This window comes from Anabrus simplex, chromosome 3 (genome assembly GCF_040414725.1).
Source record: "Anabrus simplex isolate iqAnaSimp1 chromosome 3, ASM4041472v1, whole genome shotgun sequence".
In the NCBI taxonomy this organism is placed as follows: Eukaryota; Metazoa; Arthropoda; class Insecta; order Orthoptera; family Tettigoniidae; genus Anabrus; species Anabrus simplex.
The window spans coordinates 310,811,423-310,833,124 of NC_090267.1; the positions used below are offsets into that span (position 1 = coordinate 310,811,423).

General features: G+C 42.1%; 1 protein-coding gene across 3 annotated transcripts in view; it reads left to right on the forward strand.

Moving 5' to 3' along the window:
- Positions 1-3,107: 3,107 nt before the first annotated feature.
- LOC136867263 (retinol dehydrogenase 11) overlaps positions 3,108-21,702 on the forward strand; it is a 178,830-nt gene continuing 160,235 nt past the window's right edge. For all 3 annotated transcript variants that reach the window (XM_067144406.2, XM_067144407.2, XM_067144408.2), the window contains exon 1: positions 3,108-3,317. In XM_067144406.2, the coding sequence (XP_067000507.2) occupies positions 3,155-3,317 (163 nt within the window). In that variant the 5' untranslated portion in view covers positions 3,108-3,154. The remainder of the gene's footprint in view (positions 3,318-21,702) is intronic.

Consider the following 21,702-nt stretch of genomic DNA (forward strand, 5'->3'; position numbering starts at 1 on the left):
AAGTAATGAGTTATTTCCTGTTCAGGAAGTCTGAAACTGATGGTGCTCCAGTGTCAAATTATAGGTCACTGTGTGATTCAGGGTACCGTACCGCACACGGTGTTATGGCTGTTTTTCTACTTCTATATCTTCTTGCTCTTGGAGTTATTTCCAAGGTACCGGTGCCATACCATGACAATATCGAAGGTACAGCGTTCTCCTTAAGTCTTCGTCTTTCGCTTAAAATTATTGAAATAGGCCATATTAACTTTTCAGAATGTACTACCTGATTATAAAATTATTTCTTAATTAGTACTAATTAGCTTACTTACCAGTTTCAGTAATGACGATCTTCAACTGTAAAATGTTTCGAGCAGACTTTGATATTAGGAGTCATTTTTATTTCATAGGTCCTGCGTACGAATCGCATGCAACCACTTTTTACGGAAAGCATCTTGCTTAGGAAATTGATGGTATGAGTACGGTCGACATTGATTTTGGGACATTGGGACACAGCAAGTCAGGCATCACAATTTTCTTGTTGTCTTTGTTGCCGTAACGATATATTAAATCTTTAACTTCAGCATTTAACTAGGTAACTTCCATTAAAAACACATACAAACAAATGACGATCGACAAGCGCATACCGGGAACTACACGTGAGACATCTATCGGTAGTGTTTCAGTACATCCCTATTACCGATATCTACCGTAGTCCTATATTAGCCTAATAAATCGTTCACATTGTGTTGAAATGTTGGTTGATCTACTGTATTTAGCTTTTACCTGTTGGTAATATGCTACCTCATGTCACTTGTGTCGTGGCGAATATGGATTTCTGACGAGTTGTAAAACTTGGTTCATGGAGTTGCCAGCGACGAACCTTGTTCGCGCGTGTGTAGTGGAGGATGCGAACAGGGTCTTCTTGTCAACTGTATAAACCGGTAATGACCGGCTGAGTTGATAATATGAGACCAGAAACATTGGCAGCGAGTGGTTGATAAGTAGGCCTACAGTAGACAGATGCAGACACTGTGACCTTTGTGCATCCTAGCTTCTTGATAAATTTTAGAGTCTTTCACAGACTTTCCTTTTCTTTGAAAAGTGAAGTCAAGTGAATATAGAGACGGATATAAGCGGAAGGAGGCATTACAGGTGTTACTGAAAATGACTTGAGAGAAATTACCCGAGGCAGATTTAGCGTTTTTAACTGCGAGAGTTAATTCGTTCAAACAGTTTCCATAGGGAAGTGAGAAAAGCTAAAGAATCGAAAAGTAAAACGGGTTCGTTGCAAGAAAGTGTCTCTGTACCAAAATTGTGGTACTTCGGTCTTCTTTCATTTCTCGCCGTCCAAGAGGAAATACGAAACTCGAAATTCAACATTAATATTCCAGTCACTGAGGAAGGAAAGCCGGATGATGATAGCCAGTACGAGGAGAGTCAACTGTTGGAATCGCAGATAATAATAACCTGTTACATTTAAATATTAGTATGTCCGAAGCATGTACGAAGTGCCGTTTTTATATATGGCCGCTGCAGAACTTCGGTCGTTCAGAGCATGCGCGCTCAGTACGGCACAATACCTCTGTAGGCTAGCCACAAACACCATTACGGAAGCATTCGTTCGTATTTACATCTGTCTGTGCGTATTGAAAATGCCTCTGACAACGGTCCCGCCGAGTGTGAAGCACGCGCTGTGATTTGTTTTCTAACTGCAAAAGACGTGAAAGCTGTTGACATTCATCGGTAGATAAGTGAAGTGTGTGGAGAGGAAAGGAATGGTGAGAATATGGGTTAGAACATCTAGCGAAGGCCCTATTAATATCCATGACGAGAAGTGTAGTGGGCGACCATCTGTCATTACTGAAGACTTGGTGACTACCACTTGTTCCTGCACTTGAAAAAGCATTTAGGTCAGCCCCACGACGATGATGACCTAAAAACGACCGTGCTTCAGTGGCTGGCACATCCAGCGGCAGATTTCTATGAGGATGAAATTCAGAAACTGGTTTAGCAATATGATAAGTGCCTTAATATGCTTGGAACTTATGCTATTTGCTTTACTATTTGCTTTACGTCGCACCGACACAGATATGTCTTATGGCACCAATGGGATAGAAAAGTCCTAGGAATGGGAAGGAAGCGGCCGTGGCCTTAATTAAGGTACATCCTCAGCATTTGCTTGGTGTGAAAATGGGAAACCACGGAAAACCATCTTCAGGGCTGCCGACAGTGGGGTTCGAACCCACTATCTCCCGATTACTGGATACTGGCCGCACTTAAGCGACTGCAGCTCTCGAGCTCGGTCTTGGAACTTATGCTGGGAAGTAGTTTAAGGTACAGGCTTACATGCAAAAAGAAGAGAATTGTTTAAAAATTGCATAATTTTTTCTACCGTATATCAAAACGGTACTTACTTAAAAACATGCCTCGTATTAAATTGATTCTAACAAGAATTTAAAAATTCAATACATTATGTTTCATATTGTTCATTTCATATTAAGGATACCATTCGGTCCTGCCAGGCAACATTTGCCCGGACATTAAAATAACTCACATAATCCAATCTGCTCTGCTTTTTAACTGATTTCTAGCCTATGTTTCACATCTGGCATTCGCAGATAATTTTGAAAGTGTTTTTGAGCATGTTTAAAATATTAATATGCGACCACGCGTCTCTTTCTCGTAACCAGTCCTTATACCACGTGCTCCTCTTCTTCCTAAAACAACTCAACTCGTCAAGCACAATAACAGCAGCCGCAATTTCGAAAACGCTCACTTCCACTACGAATGTGAGACAGTTCTTCGTGCTTTGATGAACGTGTGTGTAGCAAAACAGAAGCGAACTTGGTTAGCGAACCAACGTCAGGAACCAAGTTCGCCGAGCCATGTTCGTATATGTATAGGGCGCTTTAGGCCCTACGTGATACCATTTTATAGGAATGGCGGTTCTTTTCTAAGATTGAAACAGGGAAGACAGGGAGGTTTAAGAACGTAACCTTCGCTCATTGATAACGAAGTGCTGCCAGAAAAACGGTGAGGTGCTTATACTGAGATGAGATTGGATAACAGTTATCAGCAATGATTAAAAAACATCAAGTTTATGTAACAAGAGATAACCTAGTTCATTAGATGTGTTAAGAGTTTAGCCAGTTTGCTAGGAGAGAAGTCAAACATGAGTAATTGTGCTATTTGTGATATTTTCTGCAACAAATATGTATTAAGTACGATCTTCGTTCTTGTATGTATCAAAATTTGGTATAAAGCTACGATGGGAGAGTGCAGAAGCAAGAAACGAATGAACGGAAAGACGGTCATTGTGACAGGAGCTAATTCAGGTAAATTACTGATAGAATACATTAAGGAGGATAGCCTACCCTCTCAAACATATTTTTGGCAGTACGTTTTGTTCCGTTAGACGAAGGTAGTTGTCAAATATTGAAAGGATCGTTTAAAGGTTACCAGTACTGGTAGGTCTACAATGGGAGATTAGACCCAACAGCATATAAGTGACATAAATTGGGTGTGTGCACTTTTCTTGTCATCTGTATTAACTTTATTTTATTGCCATTTTGACATAAATATGTCTTGTGAGAGGGGATCATTTGAAAATTTGCGTCACGAGGTTAGGGATACAAAATATGTAACGCGATATTACCTAAAAACCGTGCAGGCTGTGGTGTGAAGTACTGATGGATTGCCATGGCTGAGAGACATAGGAACGGTCTTTTATCAAACAGACCTCATGTCATCATACTCTAGAACAGTGAATATCCATTCGTGGTAGTTTCAGGGGCCCTGAGTCAATGTCTACCTTTCGATGCACTAATAATGCCGTGTGGTCTTTGGAGAGGCCTGCGCGTCTGTGATGGGGCCCTATCTAATATGAATTCTAATGTTGAAGACGGCACAAATACTCAGCCCCAGAGCCAAAGAAATTAACCAATGAAAATTAAAATCCCCGACCAAAATGGGAATCGAATCCGGGACCCCTTGGACTAAAGACCACCACGTTAACCATCTAGCCATGGAGGCGGACTTCGATGCACTGAATCTTACACTTGTCGACTCCAAAATCCATACAGATGTCTCTCGAAACGATTCGTTAGTTGCAAATGAATTAAACTTTACGGTATCAGCTTGAGCTTCATTGAAAGCTGTACCGTATTTATGACCATTTGATTTTCCTCCTTCGCTTGAAATGTATCTCGCACACTGACCTTGGTGTCTGTCAGCTGATACCACAGCTGTATAGACAAATAAACCTATAGTCCGCGCACCGTTTAGCGATATTTCTTTATGCGGGAGGGGTGGAGTAAGGAGGGAGATCTCACGGTTCCGGTAATACTGCCAACAAAATGAAAATGAAATTTGAATTGATTCGATAATATGATCGATCGATATAAATTTTCTAAACCTTTATTATCTTAAGCCAACAACTGTGTCATACACACTTTATATAACATTATATAACATTTCTCAATGCGAATCTTATTCCCAGCATGAATTCTAGTTTGGCTGTGCTGTGTAAACAGCAACAGTACTAGTACGTAAAGTGTACGCCAGATGTCACACAGCAATGCATAAGCGATTCATAGTTTGTGTTTCAAAGGTTGCCAATACGAATCTCGAAGATACCCGTGGTCGACCAATTCAGCACTACGGTTTGTTACGGCGTCCATGTATCGCTAAAAGGTGCGCGAACGGTAATAGAGGAAGGATGGACAACATTTTTTTTTTTTTTTTGTATTTATTCGATTGCAATGACATTCAGAAAATATTGTGGAACTGGTTGCTCCTTCCAACCGTCCGACACCAAGTGGCTCTGTCAAAATAAAAGTTTCTGTAAGGACTGTTCCACGTAAATATGAAATAGACTGCCGGGCTGAGTGGCTCAGACGGTTGACGCACTGGCCTTCTGACCCCAACTTGGAAGTTCGATCCTGGCTCAGTTCGGTGGTATTTGAAGGTGCTCAAGTACATCAGCCTCGTGCCAGTAGATTTATTGGCACGTAAAATATAACTCCTGCGGGACAAAATTCCCGTGCCTCGGCGTCTCTGAAAACCGTAAAAGTAGTAAAGCAAATATTATTATTATTATCATCATTATTTTACAGTTTGCTTTACGTCACACTGACACAGATAGGTTTTATGACGATGATGAGATAAGAAAGGCCTAGGAATGGGAAGAAAGCGCCGTTGCCTCAATTAAGGTACAGTCCCAGCATTTACCTGGTGTGAAAATGGGAAGCCTCAGAAAACATCTTCAGGGCTGCCGACAGTGGGGTTCGAACCCACTTTCTCCCGGATGCAAGCTCGCAGCTGAGAGCCCCTCACCGCACCGCCAGCCCTGAAAACCGTAAAAGTAGTTAATGGGACGTAAAGCAATGATAATAATAATGATAATAAATTATTATAAATAATATAATAATATAAATTATAATAAATTATTATTATTATTATTATTATTATTATTATTATTATTATTATTATTATTATTATTATTATTATTATTATTATTGTTACCGTGTTTTTGTGGTAGTTATGCATGAAAGAAGGTGCTGGGTGGTGAATAGGTCTCAAGCTACTAAAGTGAAATTAATTTTAAAATTTAACTAGGTTATATTTTCTTTTCAAAATTAGGTAACAACAAATAGAACAGGTACTTAGTAGCCGAAACACGATTGAAAAATACATTTACATAGGTACCCCATTTGGGGCTTCAAAAGTCAGAAACATAATTCTTGAGCAATGAGCCCAACCTTACAATGAACACCATACAACAAAGGGGCCGAAAACCCCCAAACATGCCAGAAACATTTGCTTCCAATTACACCCAAAAGCCTCCTTGAGGCAGAAACACAATTTTCAAGAAAGGGCAACTTCCCCCTAAAATACAAGCCTATCATAGGCCACTCCGAACTCCACCTTTAAGCTGTCCTCCAAGGACATATACACAGGGGTAAAATACCCAACCTACTGAGGTCTGTTAAATGACAAGAAGGTTAATGCATGACCTCTAAAATACAATTTGAGAGGAGGCGAACTTGCACTCCCAATACACTTTGCTTAAGACCTACTTGGCCCTAGGCCGTTAATACAAGGGCTAATCCCATACTAAAGAGGTGACTTAAGAAGAGAACAATTTGTTTTACGTTAACGAAGAATAGGTTGAGAAAACTAAGTTCACCTCACAACAATATGAGTGGGAGCTCGAGAGGGTTAGCACTCTCTATCCCAGTATGAAGCTTTAAAAGAGAATATATGAAAAGAGTAGTTACATTTTAGGAAAAGGTTACATGGTTGAACGCTTAGAACCCGCCCCGAAAGTTAAACTGCTGAGCTAGCAAAGAAAGAAGTTATAAATCGGCCATTACCTTGTTGTTGACCGCTGCCGAAGAAAGAGGCGCTTCCCGCCCCCTGCTATGTACTTTACACACTGAAAGATGGATCAGAAGTGGCGCAGAGACCCAAAAATCAGCAGTTTATATCCTCTCGCGGAAGGTTCTAGGCGTTAGGGGAATGAAAACACCCGCCCACAATAATTTTATTGGCTAGGGTACAGAAACATATCCAAGTTGGGGGAAAATACATCGGATTGGTCGGAAATTACTAAAAGAAATTCGGGATAGGATAAACCTAAAACAAGGGGAAAAAGAGGAGTATACAGCCAACTTAAACAATAACAGAAGGAAATTTAACAAGAAACAAACATTTGAAATAAAAATTTCTCCAACAAAATAGTTCTTTGACTCCGCACTAGGGTGCACTATTGTTGATCTTCAGTAGTGTCCTCTAGGAGAGAAAGTTTACACTTCTTACTTCAAGCGAAACAAAAACACATCAAAAATGACACAGTTCAAAAACTCAAAATTTTCCACGTGGTGACATCTTCTGAGAAGGTAAAGAATTAACAGCGTAGATAAAGTTCAGACTTCCTCCAGCAGAGGAGTTTCACCTGGCGCAATTTTTAAATTAGCGGCGTGGAGGTGTACCGCCCGGTACAGACCTCCCCCCCCCCAAAAGTTCCTCCAGGGGTGACACATGAAATCTGTTTGAAACAAGGTCCAAGTTATGCTGTGGATATGAAGATTGATTGCAGAAGCATTTATAAGATTTCTTAATTTGGTTTGATTCAGTTTCAAAATTTTGTTGTTGCAGATGAAGTAAAGTCTTTATATTTGTAGAAGTTGAATTTCTGAAGATAACTTTTTATACTTGAAAGTGAAGGGAAAAAAAAATTTCAAAGTCCACCAAATATTGCAGTTGAATTCCCAAGTGTAGTCATTACTTATAGTAACTGTTCATGTAGTAGATGGTGATGAAGTGGGATGGCCAGACCGGCCGTTGCGGCTTGCGTCCAAAGGAGGCCGCTCGGACCCCTCAAGTACCCTGAGATACCGCTCGCCCGCACTATGAGGGGAGCAGAGGTGTTGAAGCACGCCGCGCCCGCGGTGAACATATACAGGCTGCGGGCAAGTAGCAGGTCGTGCGCCGCACATCAGCCTTGGCCGGGAGGAGAGCTCCGGCTCGCCGTGCACACGTCGTCCTCGCTGGGGCCGAGGGGGCCCGTCCTCTGCTCCAGTTGCTGCACGGCGCCGCGCGGCTGCGGGGGCACTGAAACATTAAAGCTTGGCGGCAGAATTGTGTTGGACCATCATCTTTTTTTTAAGGGCACAGGCTTGGTGAGGAGGTTGAGGGGTCAGCGGCGTGCAGATATCCATGGCATTTACTCAAATCAAGCCACAGTGTGTACTGAAGCAGGAGACGGGAGCGTGGTAATGGCCGAGGCAAGGACAGAATGGCAGTTTAACGGATCGGGGAAGGTTTTACAAGAGGCTTACATATAAGACAAAATATTATAGAAGGGGCAGAAAGCCTTAAAAGTTGAACTCAAAAAAAATATAACCTTCATATTCCTTTCAAATTATATGAAGCAAGTTGACACAAAATTTACACTGGTTTCACCTGTGACAGGTGAACCCTAAATATCCTCTCGGTGGCTGGATTGCTTACTAACAACGTAACTGGCGTAAGAAAATCGAGAATGATGCATGGCCCATGAAATCTGGGGGCAAGCTTGCCCGCGGGAACAAAATTCTTGACCATTACCTGGTCACCTACATTCAAAGTGGTGGGTCTCCGTCCACGATCATACCTTTCCCTGACCTTTTCGTGAGGCACATTAAGATTGGCTTTAGCCTTCTTCCAAAGATCTTTGATATTATCCGGATCTATTGTCTCGGGTAGAATGTCACTCAGAGACCAGAGGTTAGAGAGCGGCGAGTTGGGAACAAACTTGAACATCAAAGAAGCTGGAGTGAATTTATGTGATTCATGAACCGCTGAATTCAAAGCAAAAGCTAACCAATGCAGGGACGTGTCCCACCTGGAATGATCATCATGATGATAGGCAATCAGTGCGGACCTGAGATTACGATTAACCCGTTCAGCCAGAGATGGTTGAGGGTAATAAGCAGAAGTAGTTACATGAGAGATGGATAAGTCAAAACAGAATTTACGAAATAAATTAGATGTAAAAGCCTTAGCATTATCAGATACAATATATTGGCACGGACCAAAAGAAGCAAAAATAGAATTTAGGCAAGTAATGGTGGACTGAGCGGTAGCCAGCTTAGTCGGAAATAACCAGGAAAATCTGGTAAAACCATCTACACATACAAAGATGAATTTGTTGGCATTTCCCTTCGACTGGGGGAAGGGTCCTACATAATCAATATACAGGCGTTCCATGGGGCGCGATGCTTGATGCGAAGACAAGAGGCCTACCTTGGTGGACATGGTTGGTTTACTAATCAAATAGGATTTACAAGCCTTTACTAGTTCACGGATTTCACCGTCCATACCTTTCCAGATGAACATTTCACGAATCTTTTCACGAGTTTTAAAGATACCAAGATGCCCTCCTAATGGGGTCTCATGATAATACTTGAAGATCATAGGTACAAGAACCGCTGGAACAACAACCTTCATCATCTTATCATGCCTCGAAGGGCAACATAGAACACCATTCCTCAGAACATAAGGGACGACATGTTCCCCAGAAGAAAGGGTTTCCATTATCGGAGCCAGCGTCGGATCTTCACGTTGGTATTTCTGAATATCCCTAAAAAGCATGGGAGCATCTGTTAAGATGGCATTAACACCAGATAGTATGGACTCGGGAGGTGATGAACTGTCGACCGGTTCCTGGGTCTCGACGTCGTTAGAAAACATACGGCTGAGTCCATCAGCAACAACATTTTCGGTACCTCTGATATGCCTGACATCAAATTGGAAGGCAGAAATACGGATGGCCCAACGGGCTATACGACCAGTACGACGCGGCCTACCTAAGACCCAGCTTAGGGCTTGATTATCTGTCTCCAGGTCGAATTTGACATGTTCCAGATAGAGACGGAACTTCTCTAAGGCGAATAAGACTGCCAAACCTTCGAGCTCATAGATGGAATACTTGGCTTCTTGAGCCAACAATGTCCTAGACGCATAGGCGATGGGGCGCCTCCCTAGTTCAGTCTCTTGAAGAAGGACTGCAGCTACCGCTGACGACGACGCGTCGGTTTGGACGATGAATTTCTTCGAGAAATCAGGCATAGCAAGTACAGGGGCATTACAAAGTGCTAATTTAAGGTCTTCAAAAGCGGCTTGTTGAGAAGGTCCCCACTCGAATTTGATGCCTTTCCTACGAAGAAGGTTTAAGGGCGCCGCTCTATTAGCGAAGTTAGAAATAAACTTCCTGAAGAAATTCACCATACCAATGAACCTGGCGATACCTTTAATGTCCTTGGGAGGTTTGAAATCACGGATGGCCTGGGTTCTAGAATGATCGACTGCTACACCATCAGGTGACACAATATGCCCTAGGAAGGACATAGAGGGCTTAGCGAAGGCAACCTTGGACAACTTAACAGTTAACCCAGCCTTGCGAAGGCGATCGAGAACTTCTCGCAGATGATCTAGATGTTCTTCAAAAGTCTCTGAAAATACGACGACATCATCCAAGTAGTGATATAAGTACTCAAATTTGATGTCGGAGAAGACCCTATCTAGTAGCCTAGTGAGTACAGCTGCTCCGGTGGGGAGCCCGAAAGGCACGCGGTTGTATTCATATAAATTCCAGTCCGTGGCAAACGCTGTAAGGTGTTTAGACTCTTCGGCAAGGGGAATTTGATTGTAGGCCTGATTTAAGTCCAAGATAGTAAAGAACTTGGCCTTACGAAACCATGAAAAACAAGAATGAAGGTCAGGAAGGGGCACAGATTGCAACACCAGCTTCCGATTGAGAGCCCTATAATCAATGACAGGCCTGAAGCCTCCTTGGGGTTTCGGAACTAGAAAAATAGGCGAAGAATACGCCGACTTAGAGGGCCTAATAATACCATCCTTCAACATCTGATCGATAATTTCTTTCAGAGCCTTCATTTTAGGTGGAGATAGCCTATACGGTGGAAAACGAACAGGAATCGAATCCGTGACCTCAATTTTGTATTCGATCAGGTCAGTAACACCAAGAGTATCAGAGAACACCTCGGGAAACGACTGACACAATTTGCGAATACTATCAGCCTGCTCCTCAGGTAGATGTCTAAGGTCTAACAACATCTCATCCTGGGTAGGCGAAATAGAAGAACATGATGCAGATTTACACTTTAATAGAGGAATGCTACAATTAGAGGCAAATTTGAAAGTGCAAGACCTACTCTGAAGATCGAGCACAAGACCAGTGTGAGAAATAAAGTCCGCTCCCAATATAATGGGGCAAGACAAGAGCTTGGCCACAAACAATTTAACTCTCCAAGTGAATTTAAAAATACGAATTTTGACCAATAAGGAACCTAGAATTTCTAATGGGGATGAATTAGCCGAAACATATTGCACAGGAGATGAGACATAGTCAGGTAGTTTACAAACAGATTTCAATTTAGAATACCATTCAGCCGAAATAATCGAACAAACACTGCCTGAGTCTAAGAGAGCTGTAATAGGCTCGTTATTTAACACAATCTTAAGAAAAGGAACCGGTGCGGGGGAATCCGCCGCAATCCTAAGACACTCTTTGGGACCTTCAAAAGATAAATTTGAAAATTGCTCGTTCTCTAAATTTACAACCTGTTTACCAGGGACTGAGTCTCGGGAAGATGGATTAGTTGACTCAGCCGAAGCCACTAGTCACTTTTTATTATTGGCATAGGTAGAATTAGCACCAGAAGTTGAGCAGGAGGGGGTGCTATTCGAGTTTGGGCAATTCTTGGCGATATGTGAGAAAGCCCCACATTTAAAACAGCCTTGTGCTGAACCAGCTCCATTATTTGCCCTACTAGTTTTGACCAATGGACATTTATTGCGAAGATGGTCAGGCGACCCGCAAGCATAACATTTACGGGGTGTGACTGGTCGGCGAGGTGGAGGCCGAGTGTTACTAAAGGAAGGCGGGGTTTCTTTCGCTAAACGCAAAGAATCGGCGTATCTAACTTCTTCCGCTGAGACGGCCAACGCTTCAAGTTCAGAGAAAGTTTGCGGGCACGCCGCGAAACACAAGTATGACCTATAAGATGGTGAAATGCCTTCCACAATAGCCTGTACAATCTGATCTTCAGGAAAATGAAGGGCAAACACCCTAGTATAAAACTTAATATCTTGGATGAAGTCTGCCAAGTTTTCGTCCAAGCGCTGTACACGGTAATAGTACTTCTGAATAAGGGAGGACCTGGCCCTAGCCGGGATGAAGTTAGCTAGCAAATGGGCATGGAAATCCTCAATAGATGATTGCTCGGCAATGGCTCTTACGATTTTATCAGAGAGAATACCAATAGCATACGGATAGATAATTTGCAAAATTTGACATGGAGAAAGAGAAAACACAAGGGCATGATCCTGAAATTCAACCAGAAATCTTAAAAATGAAATTACTTCACTGGTGGTATTAACCGAAAACTTAGAGATACCTCTGAGCAACATTGCCAATGGATGAGGCAAGCTGCTAAACCCGGGTGACATAGTAGGTAAAGGTTTCAATGGCAAGGAAGTTAATTCAGAACGGATGTTACTCAACGATGCACGGCGTTCAGGCTCGTTGTCCAATGGGGCAGAGATAGTTTGGGCAGCAATGGTTTTCCTATTTACTTCTCCCTTAGGAGGTGCTTCCTCGCTACCTACATTCACTATGGTGGGTTGATCAGATTTGGGAGGAACTTCCCCAGTTAACAATTGAGTGACCTTGCTAGATAATTCAGACATATTTTCAAGCAGCGTACTAGCTTCCTTCTTCTGAACATCATTCAACTTTAGAGACAACAGATCGTTAACTCTATTTGAAAAGTGATATAGCCTAGCTTGCACACGCTTAATTTGATTGGGAGAAGGATCATTTTCATCAAAAAAACTAACTACAGAAGCTAGCCCAGTAATATTCTCCGTGATCGTGGAAAGAGAGTCGTCAATTTCTTTCTCTCCCAAATTGGGGATGGAAATGGGCAAATCTAGGGACTCTCTAAGCTTGTTAGTGTCTACTGCAACCGTGCCTCCAGATTGCACATTTCTGATAGTTAATTCATAGATCAACTCCTCTTTGCGCAAATAATTAAGATGGAGAACATCGCGAGGGCCTGGCATGATGACAGAACAATTTTGAAAAAGTCAAAAAATTCCAGCAACTGAGAAAATGGTTAGAGTTCGGATCAAAACAATGTGTAGCCGTCAAAAGGGGCTAAATTGAGACCCATTCAACCACGCTCTGCTACCACTTGTTACCGTGTTTTTGTGGTAGTTATGCATGAAAGAAGGTGCTGGGTGGTGAATAGGTCTCAAGCTACTAAAGTGAAATTAATTTTAAAATTTAACAAGGTTATATTTTCTTTTCAAAATTAGGTAACAACAAATAGAACAGGTACTTAGTAGCCGAAACACGATTGAAAAATACATTTACATAGGTACCCCATTTGGGGCTTCAAATGTCAGAAACATAATTCTTGAGCAATGAGCCCAACCTTACAATGAACACCATACAACAAAGGGGCCGAAAACCCCCAAACATGCCAGAAACATTTGCTTCCAATTACACCCAAAAGCCTCCTTGAGGCAGAAACACAATTTTCAAGAAAGGGCAACTTCCCCCTAAAATACAAGCCTATCATAGGCCACTCCGAACTCCACCTTTAAGCTGTCCTCCAAGGACATATACACAGGGGTAAAATACCCAACCTACTGAGGTCTGTTAAATGACAAGAAGGTTAATGCATGACCTCTAAAATACAATTTGAGAGGAGGCGAACTTGCACTCCCAATACACTTTGCTTAAGACCTACTTGGCCCTAGGCCGTTAATACAAGGGCTAATCCCATACTAAAGAGGTGACTTAAGAAGAGAACAATTTGTTTTACGTTAACGAAGAATAGGTTGAGAAAACTAAGTTCACCTCACAACAATATGAGTGGGAGCTCGAGAGGGTTAGCACTCTCTATCCCAGTATGAAGCTTTAAAAGAGAATATATGAAAAGAGTAGTTACATTTTAGGAAAAGGTTACATGGTTGAACGCTTAGAACCCGCCCCGAAAGTTAAACTGCTGAGCTAGCAAAGAAAGAAGTTATAAATCGGCCATTACCTTGTTGTTGACCGCTGCCGAAGAAAGAGGCGCTTCCCGCCCCCTGCTATGTACTTTACACACTGAAAGATGGATCAGAAGTGGCGCAGAGACCCAAAAATCAGCAGTTTATATCCTCTCGCGGAAGGTTCTAGGCGTTAGGGGAATGAAAACACCCGCCCACAATAATTTTATTGGCTAGGGTACAGAAACATATCCAAGTTGGGGGAAAATACATCGGATTGGTCGGAAATTACTAAAAGAAATTCGGGATAGGATAAACCTAAAACAAGGGGAAAAAGAGGGGTATACAGCCAACTTAAACAATAACAGAAGAAATTTAACAAGAAACAAACATTTGAAATAAAAATTTCTCCAACAAAATAGTTCTTTGACTCCGCACTAGGGTGCACTATTGTTGATCTTCAGTAGTGTCCTCTAGGAGAGAAAGTTTACACTTCTTACTTCAAGCGAAACAAAAACACATCAAAAATGACACAGTTCAAAAACTCAAAATTTTCCACGTGGTGACATCTTCTGAGAAGGTAAAGAATTAACAGCGTAGATAAAGTTCAGACTTCCTCCAGCAGAGGAGTTTCACCTGGCGCAATTTTTAAATTAGCGGCGTGGAGGTGTACCGCCCGGTACAATTATTATTATTATTATTATTATTATTATTATTATTATTATTATTATTATTATTATTATTATTATTATTATTATTATTATTATTATTATTATTATTATTATTATTATTATTATTATTATTATTATTATTATTATTATTATTATTACGGGGTTACCCGTGGAATGCAGAAGTGAAAGAAGGTGCGGGCTGGAATGGGTCTATCTACAATATGAAACCAAAACTTAAAATTTAACCGAAGATTATATTTTCAATAGATAACAAGATTTAACAAATTTTCACTAGGTGAAATAACAATGAAAAATCAGGTACAAGGTATAATTTTTACAAACGAAAGCACAAGTTCAGGGATCTTTACAAGTTCTGGCAGTGGCGGCTTGTGACAACATTTTCAGGGGGTTCACAACAAAATGTGTGTTTACGTCTCAAATATACCAGAGTAGAATGCTAATCAGTACACAATAATTTACTTAAATAATTTCACTAAAAGTTCCTTGTACGCTTGCTTCTCCATTCATAATTTGGTAGAAACCCTATAACCAAGGATGCATTTCTTTTTCGAGACTAGTGAGTGAGTGTACAACAAAACTAAAATTACGACTGCCGGGCTGAGTGGCTCAGACGGATTTCTGACTCCAAGTTGGCAGGTTCGATACTCAGCTCGGTACGAGTAAAATTCACAGCTACTTTGCTACATTGCTGTATTGTAGCGAATATTAAAAGATGCGAACGCTATTCTTGGATTTACATAGCACGAAGTTTACATAAGTATGACAACAAGCATAAAAATAGTGCGTGCAGTTACCACATTTACCAGTACTCAAATTAATTGAAATTGAAACGATTCTCCACCCATAATGTTAAAGAAACTTCTTCCCGTGATTAAGAACCCTGTTCACAATTGCCTACTGGCGAAATCTTCCGGCGATGTAATGCAATAGTAACTTCTGGGCGGTGGGGCCCAGCTGTAACAGGGGAGGTGGCGGACCCTTGTGGTCAACTGTAATACTATCACTTGTTTAAGGGTAATTGTAGACGGAAAGGCACGTACCTTACTGTGCTCCACGCTTATGGAGAAATCTGTTCATAAAACACGACGTCATCTCCATGCGCATACGTATAGTGTTCAGGCTCGTTGCAAAATCTCCAGTGTGCTCCCTGCACTGTCAGTCGAAACGAACAGCTGACAGTGTAACGGAGCTTCGATATAAGTCAAATACTGCCGATCGATTGATAAAATCAGGCAGAAACAAGGAAACAATTTTGAATTATCCATAAATGCGTAATTATGCATTAGAACTGGGTGTTCACGTGCTCATGTGCTCCTGAGAGCCAACCGCCACTGAGTTCTGGGCTTCGAGCCCCAATTTTACAATCCTTGAGCTACTAGCCCAACTTTACCCAGGCACACATTTGTTCAAAGGGCAGAAAACCCCTTCATACAAGGAGTATTAGCTCCAAAAACCATATCAGGCTTCCTAGAGGCACTTTTACCACATATAAAAGAGCCGACCCGCTCTCAATCTTTCACGCCTATTACAAGGCCATATCAAAAGGCACAACTTACATCAAATGAAACGGGGATATCTCATACCTAACCTACTGGGCCTTAGTCGAAAAATAATAGGTTAAGTAAATGGCCCAAAACACAAAGATGAATGTACGCGTGGACTTGCACTCCTAAATGAAACCTTTTTAAAACCTAAGAGGCACTAGGCCGAAGAAACAGGGGCTAATCCCAAACTATGGAGGTGGCTCGTATGAGAAAAATTTTAACACATTAAGGAAGAAAAGAAAATCGGTTACGAAAACGTAGCCACCTCAAATCAAAATAAAGGGGAGCTCGAGAGGGTAAAGCACTCTCTATCTCCGATTTACAGTTAAAGATACGGTATTTGAAGTTTTATAAAAGCGACGGACGATTACATGCTTGAAAGATAGGTTATCGTAAAGGTTTCGGAGCTTCCCCGCGGGTTAAACTGCTGAGCTAGCAAAAAAATAAAGATGTTAAATAGCCATTACCTTGTTGAAGGGCTGCTGACAGATGAAAGAGGCGCTTCCCGCCTCCTGCTACATGTTCATACACTAAGCTAGATGTTGATGAAGTGGCGAAGAGCCGCGAAAATCAGTTTTTTTATACCCTCGGGGAAGTTTCGAGACCTTTCATGAATAATTAAGACACACCCACAGGCTTTTATTGGCCACAGTACACAGTTAAACACAAAATCGAAGAAGAAACCTATGTTTGTTGGGAAATTAATTACAGAAATTATTGATTGGTTAAGTTCAAAACAGGCGGAAAGAAAGGATTAATATTGCCAACCCACCAATGAAAGAACGAAATTTAGTAAAGACAAAAACTGAATACAAAATTTCTTCAAGAAAGTTCATTCTCTTCGCACCAGGGTGCATGATCATAGTTTTTAGGTCTTGACATCTATGAGAGAATGTCCACACTTCTTGATCAATGGAAAACAAAACAAATCGAAATTCACACAGTGACATCTTCTGAGAAACTTATGAATTGATCCAGTTTTTAAAGTTCAGAGTTTCTCCTGTAGAGGAGGATTTATTGACGCAAGATTTAAATTTGCGGCGTAGGGGTGTACCGCCCGGTACAGACTTCCCCTCCCCCCAAGTCCTTCCAAGGGGTGACACAGAAGAATGACAAAGAAAATTATTTTCCAAAAAAATATTCCAAGTTTTTGTGGTTGATAATTTGAAATTAGTTGAATTCCTGTTTTAGAGTGTCTTTGTTATCGTAGAATTCAATGTACATGTTGCTAATTTTGACGGCAAGTCCTGCCGCCGCTGCCGATGTCCAGTAGAGGCCGCCCGAAACCCCTCAAGTACCCTGAGACACACCTTTCCCGCTACTATGAGAGGGGTAGTCGTGCTGAAGGACGCCGCCGATGCGAAGTGGCGGTGGCGGTAAGGCGACGAACGGCTGCGGGGCACTGAAACAGTAAGATCTCGGCGACAGAAAAGTGTTGTTGGTAGCTTGTGCTTTAGGGTACGATCTTGTTGGTAAGGATGAGGGGCCAGCGGCGTGGAAATTTGTTAGCCACTGGTATGGTTTATCAGGAGACGGGAGCTTGGTAAGGGCCGTAAGGGAAAGGACAGCAGAGTAACCAGAGGGGAAAATCTTACATACTTATACAGAGCAGATGAGAGAACAAAGGGCAGAAGGCCTAAGATTAATAGATAATGAAAAAATAACCTTCAGAGTTTCAGCAAGGTTTAGTGGCTAAGATAACCAGGATATTACACAGGTTTAATCTGTGACATATGTACCCTAAAGATCCTCTCGGTGGCTGGATTGCTCCTCACTAATAATGTTACTGGAGTTAAGAAATCCAAAACGGTGCACGGCCCATGAAATCTGGGGACAAGCTTGCCCGCGGGAACAAAATTTTTAACCATGACTTGATCTCCTACTTTTAAATTGGTGGGCCTCCGTCCACGATCATATCTTTTCCTAACCTTTTCATGAGAAACTTTAAGATTGGCTTTAGCCTTCTTCCAAAGATCCCTAATATTATCGGGATCTATTGTCTCAGATAGAACCTCACTAAGAGACCAAAGGTTAGAGAGCGGCGTGTTGGGTACGAACTTAAACATCAACGAAGCTGGAGTGAACTTATGAGATTCATGAACCGCCGAATTCAAAGTGAAGGCCAACCAATGCAGGGATGTGTCCCACCTGGAATGATCATCATGATGATAGGCAATTAGAGCCGACCTCAGATTACGATTGACCCGTTCAGCCAGAGATGGTTGAGGATAATACGCCGAAGTAGTTACGTGAGAAATGGCCAGATCTAAACAGAATTTACGGAAGAGATTGGAGGTGAACGTTTTAGCATTGTCAGAAACAATATAGTGGCACGGACCGAAAGAAGCAAAGATGGAATTTAAACAAGAAATAGTGGACTGAGCTGTAGCCAGCGTAGTCGGAAATAACCAGGAAAATCTTGTGAAACCATCTACACACACAAGGATGAATTTATTGGCATTTCCCTTTGATTGGGGGAAGGGTCCTACGTAGTCGATATAGAGACGTTCCATGGGGTGCGACGCTGGGTGAGAAGACAATAGACCTAGCTTAGTGGACATGGTGGGTTTACTAAGCAAACAAGATTTACAAGCCTTTACCAATTCACGAATTTCACCGTCCATACCTTTCCAAATGAACATCTCTCGAATCTTTTCTCGGGTTTTGAAAATGCCTAAATGCCCCGCTAATGGGGTCTCATGGTAGTACTTGAAGATCATAGGTACAAGAACCGCTGGGACCACAACTTTCATCTTCTTATCATGCCCCGACGGGCAACATGAAACACCATTTCTCAATACATAAGGGACGAACTGTTCCCCAGAAGAAAGGGTTTCCATGATGGGAGCCAGCACTGGATCTTCACGTTGATATTTTTCAATATCCCTAAACAACATGGAGGCATCAATTAGAATGGCATTTACCTCAGGAGGTATGGACTCGGGAAGTGAAGAACTGTCTTCCTGTTCAGAGGTCTCTACATCATTAGAAAACATACGGCTTAGTCCGTCCGCCACAATATTTTCAGCCCCTCTTATATGTCTAACATCAAACTGGAAGGCAGAAATTCTGATGGCCCAGCGGGCTATGCGACTAGTACGACGCGGCCTAGCTAAGACCCAACTTAAGGATTGGTTATCCGTTTCCAAGTCGAACTTGACATGTTCCAGATAGAGGCGGAACTTTTCTAGCGCAAATAAGACTGCCAAACCTTCAAGTTCATAGATGGAATACTTGGCTTCTTGAGCCGATAAAGTCCTAAACGCATAGGCGATGAGTCGTCTCCCTAGTTCAGTATCTTGAAGAAGAACTGCCGCCACCGCCGACGACGACGCGTCGGTTTGCACAATGAATTTCTTAGAGAAATTAGGCATGGCAAGAACAGGGGCATTACAAAGAGCTAGTTTCAGGTCTTCAAAAGCGGCTTGTTGAGAAGGCCCCCCACACAAATTTGACGCCTTTCCTACGAAGTAGGCCTAAGTTCAAGGGCGCCGCTCTGTTAGCGAAGTTAGGAATAAATTTCCTGAAGAAATTCACCATGCCAATGAATCTGGCAATACCTTTGATATTCTTGGGAGGTTTAAAATCACGGATGGCCTGGGTTCTAGAATGATCCACTGCGACACCATCGGGCGATACAATATGCCCTAGGAATGACATAGAAGGCTTAGCGAAAGCAACCTTAGACAACTTCACAGTTAATCCTGCCTTACGAAGGCGATTAAGGACCTCTTTCAGATGATCTAGATGTTCTTCAAAGGTCTCAGAAAATACGACCACATCATCAAGATAATGATATAAGTACTCAAATTTGATGTCGGAGAAGACCCTATCTAGCAGTCTCGTAAGCACAGCTGCTCCCGTGGGGAGGCCGAAAGGCACGTGGTTGTACTCATACAAGTTCCAATCCGTGGCGAAAGCTGTAAGATGTTTGGATTCTTCCGCTAGAGGTATCTGATTATACGCCTGGTTAAGGTCTAAGATGGTGAAGAACTTAGCTTTTCGAAACCATGAAAAACAAGAGTGAAGGTCGGGAAGGGGCACAGATTGTAACACCACCTTCCGATTTAAAGCTCTATAGTCAATCACAGGCCTGAAGCCACCTTGGGGTTTTGGGACTAAGAAAATAGGCGATGAATACGCCGACTTAGAGGGTCGAATAATACCATCTTTTAACATTTGATCAATGATCTCTTTCAGAGCCTTCATTTTAGGTGGAGATAGCTTATTAGGAGGAAATCGGACTGGAATCGAATCCGTAACCTCGATCTTGTATTCGATAAGGTCAGTAACACCAAGAGTATCAGAAAAAACATCAGGAAATGACTGATACAACTTACGAATACTCTCAGCCTGCTCCTCAGGAAGATGTCTAAGGTATAACAACATCTCATCCTGGGTAGGCGAAACAGATGAACATGACACAGAATTACATTTTAGTAAGGGGATTTTGAAATTACTCGCAAATTTGAAAGTGCACGACTTGCTCTGAATGTCGAGCACTAGACCAGTAAAAGACATGAAATCCGCTCCCAATATAATGGGGCAAGACAAATGCTTAGCCACAAACAATTTAACTTTCCAAGTAAATTTAGCAATCCTAATTTTGGCAAAGATGAAACCTAAAATTTCTAATGGAGAAGTGTTAGCCGAAACGCATTGAACCGAAGACGGACAATAATCAGACAGTTTACAGACAGACTTTAATTTCGAATACCATTCAGCCGAAATAATTGAACACACGTTCCCAGAGTCTAATAGAGTGGTAACGGGTTCATTATTTAACTCTATTTTGAGAAATGGTAAGGTGCGGGGGTATCCGCCGCAATCCTAAGACATTCTTTGGGACCTTCGAATGATACATTAGAGGAGCCCAGACTTTTCCCTGAGCTTTCGTCGGGTTTAACAGGGGCTGAGCCTGAAAAAGGTGAGCACGCCGACTCAGCCGATGCCACTAGTCACTTTTGCTTATTGTCGTTGGTGGAAGTTGCACCAGAAGTTGAGCAGGAGGGGGTGCTATTAGCATTCGGGCAATTCTTGGCAATGTGATTAAATGAGCCACACTTGAAACAGCCTTGGGATGACCCTGCTCCGTTCTTTGTCCCATTGGATTTGATCAAAGGGCACTTGTTTCGGAGATGATCTGCCGACCCACAAGCATAGCACTTGCGGGTTGTGAAGATTCGGCGAGGTGGAGGCCGAAAATTACTTGACGACGGGGGGGGCTCCTTCGCGACACGTAATGTGTCGGCATATCTAACTCCTTCGGCTGTCACAGACATAGCCTCTAACTCGGCAAAATTTTGCGGACGCGACGCGAAACACAAATAGGACCTGTAGGATGGTGAAATTCCTTCCACAATGGCCTGTACAATTTGATCTTCAGGGAAATGTAGAGCAAATACCCTAGTGTAAAACTGAATATCTTGGATGAAGTCTGCCAAGTTTTCATCCAGTCGCTGTATTCTGTAATAGTACTGCTGTATTAGAGAGGACCTTGCCCTAGCCGGAATGAAATTAGCTAACAGATGGGCGTGGAAGTCTTCTATAGATGATTGTTCACCAACGATCTTGTCCGAGAGTACACCTATGGAGTAGGGGTAAATGATTTGAAGAATATGACATGGAGAAAGAGAAAAAACAAGAGCGTGATTCTGTAACTCAACTAAAAATCTTAAAAATGAAATGACATCACTAGTAGAGTTATCGGAAAACTTAGAAATACCCCTAAGCAAGATCGCTAAAGGGTGAGGCAAACTACTGAACCCGGGTGACATAGTAGGTAAAGGCCTAAGGGGCGGAGAAGCAGTTTCAGAGACTGCATTATTCAACACAAATGGTGGGATTGAGGTACGACAATCAGACTCCTTTCCTAGTGGGGCCGACAGCTGTTGAGTAGCGGTAGATGCTCTACTTTCTTC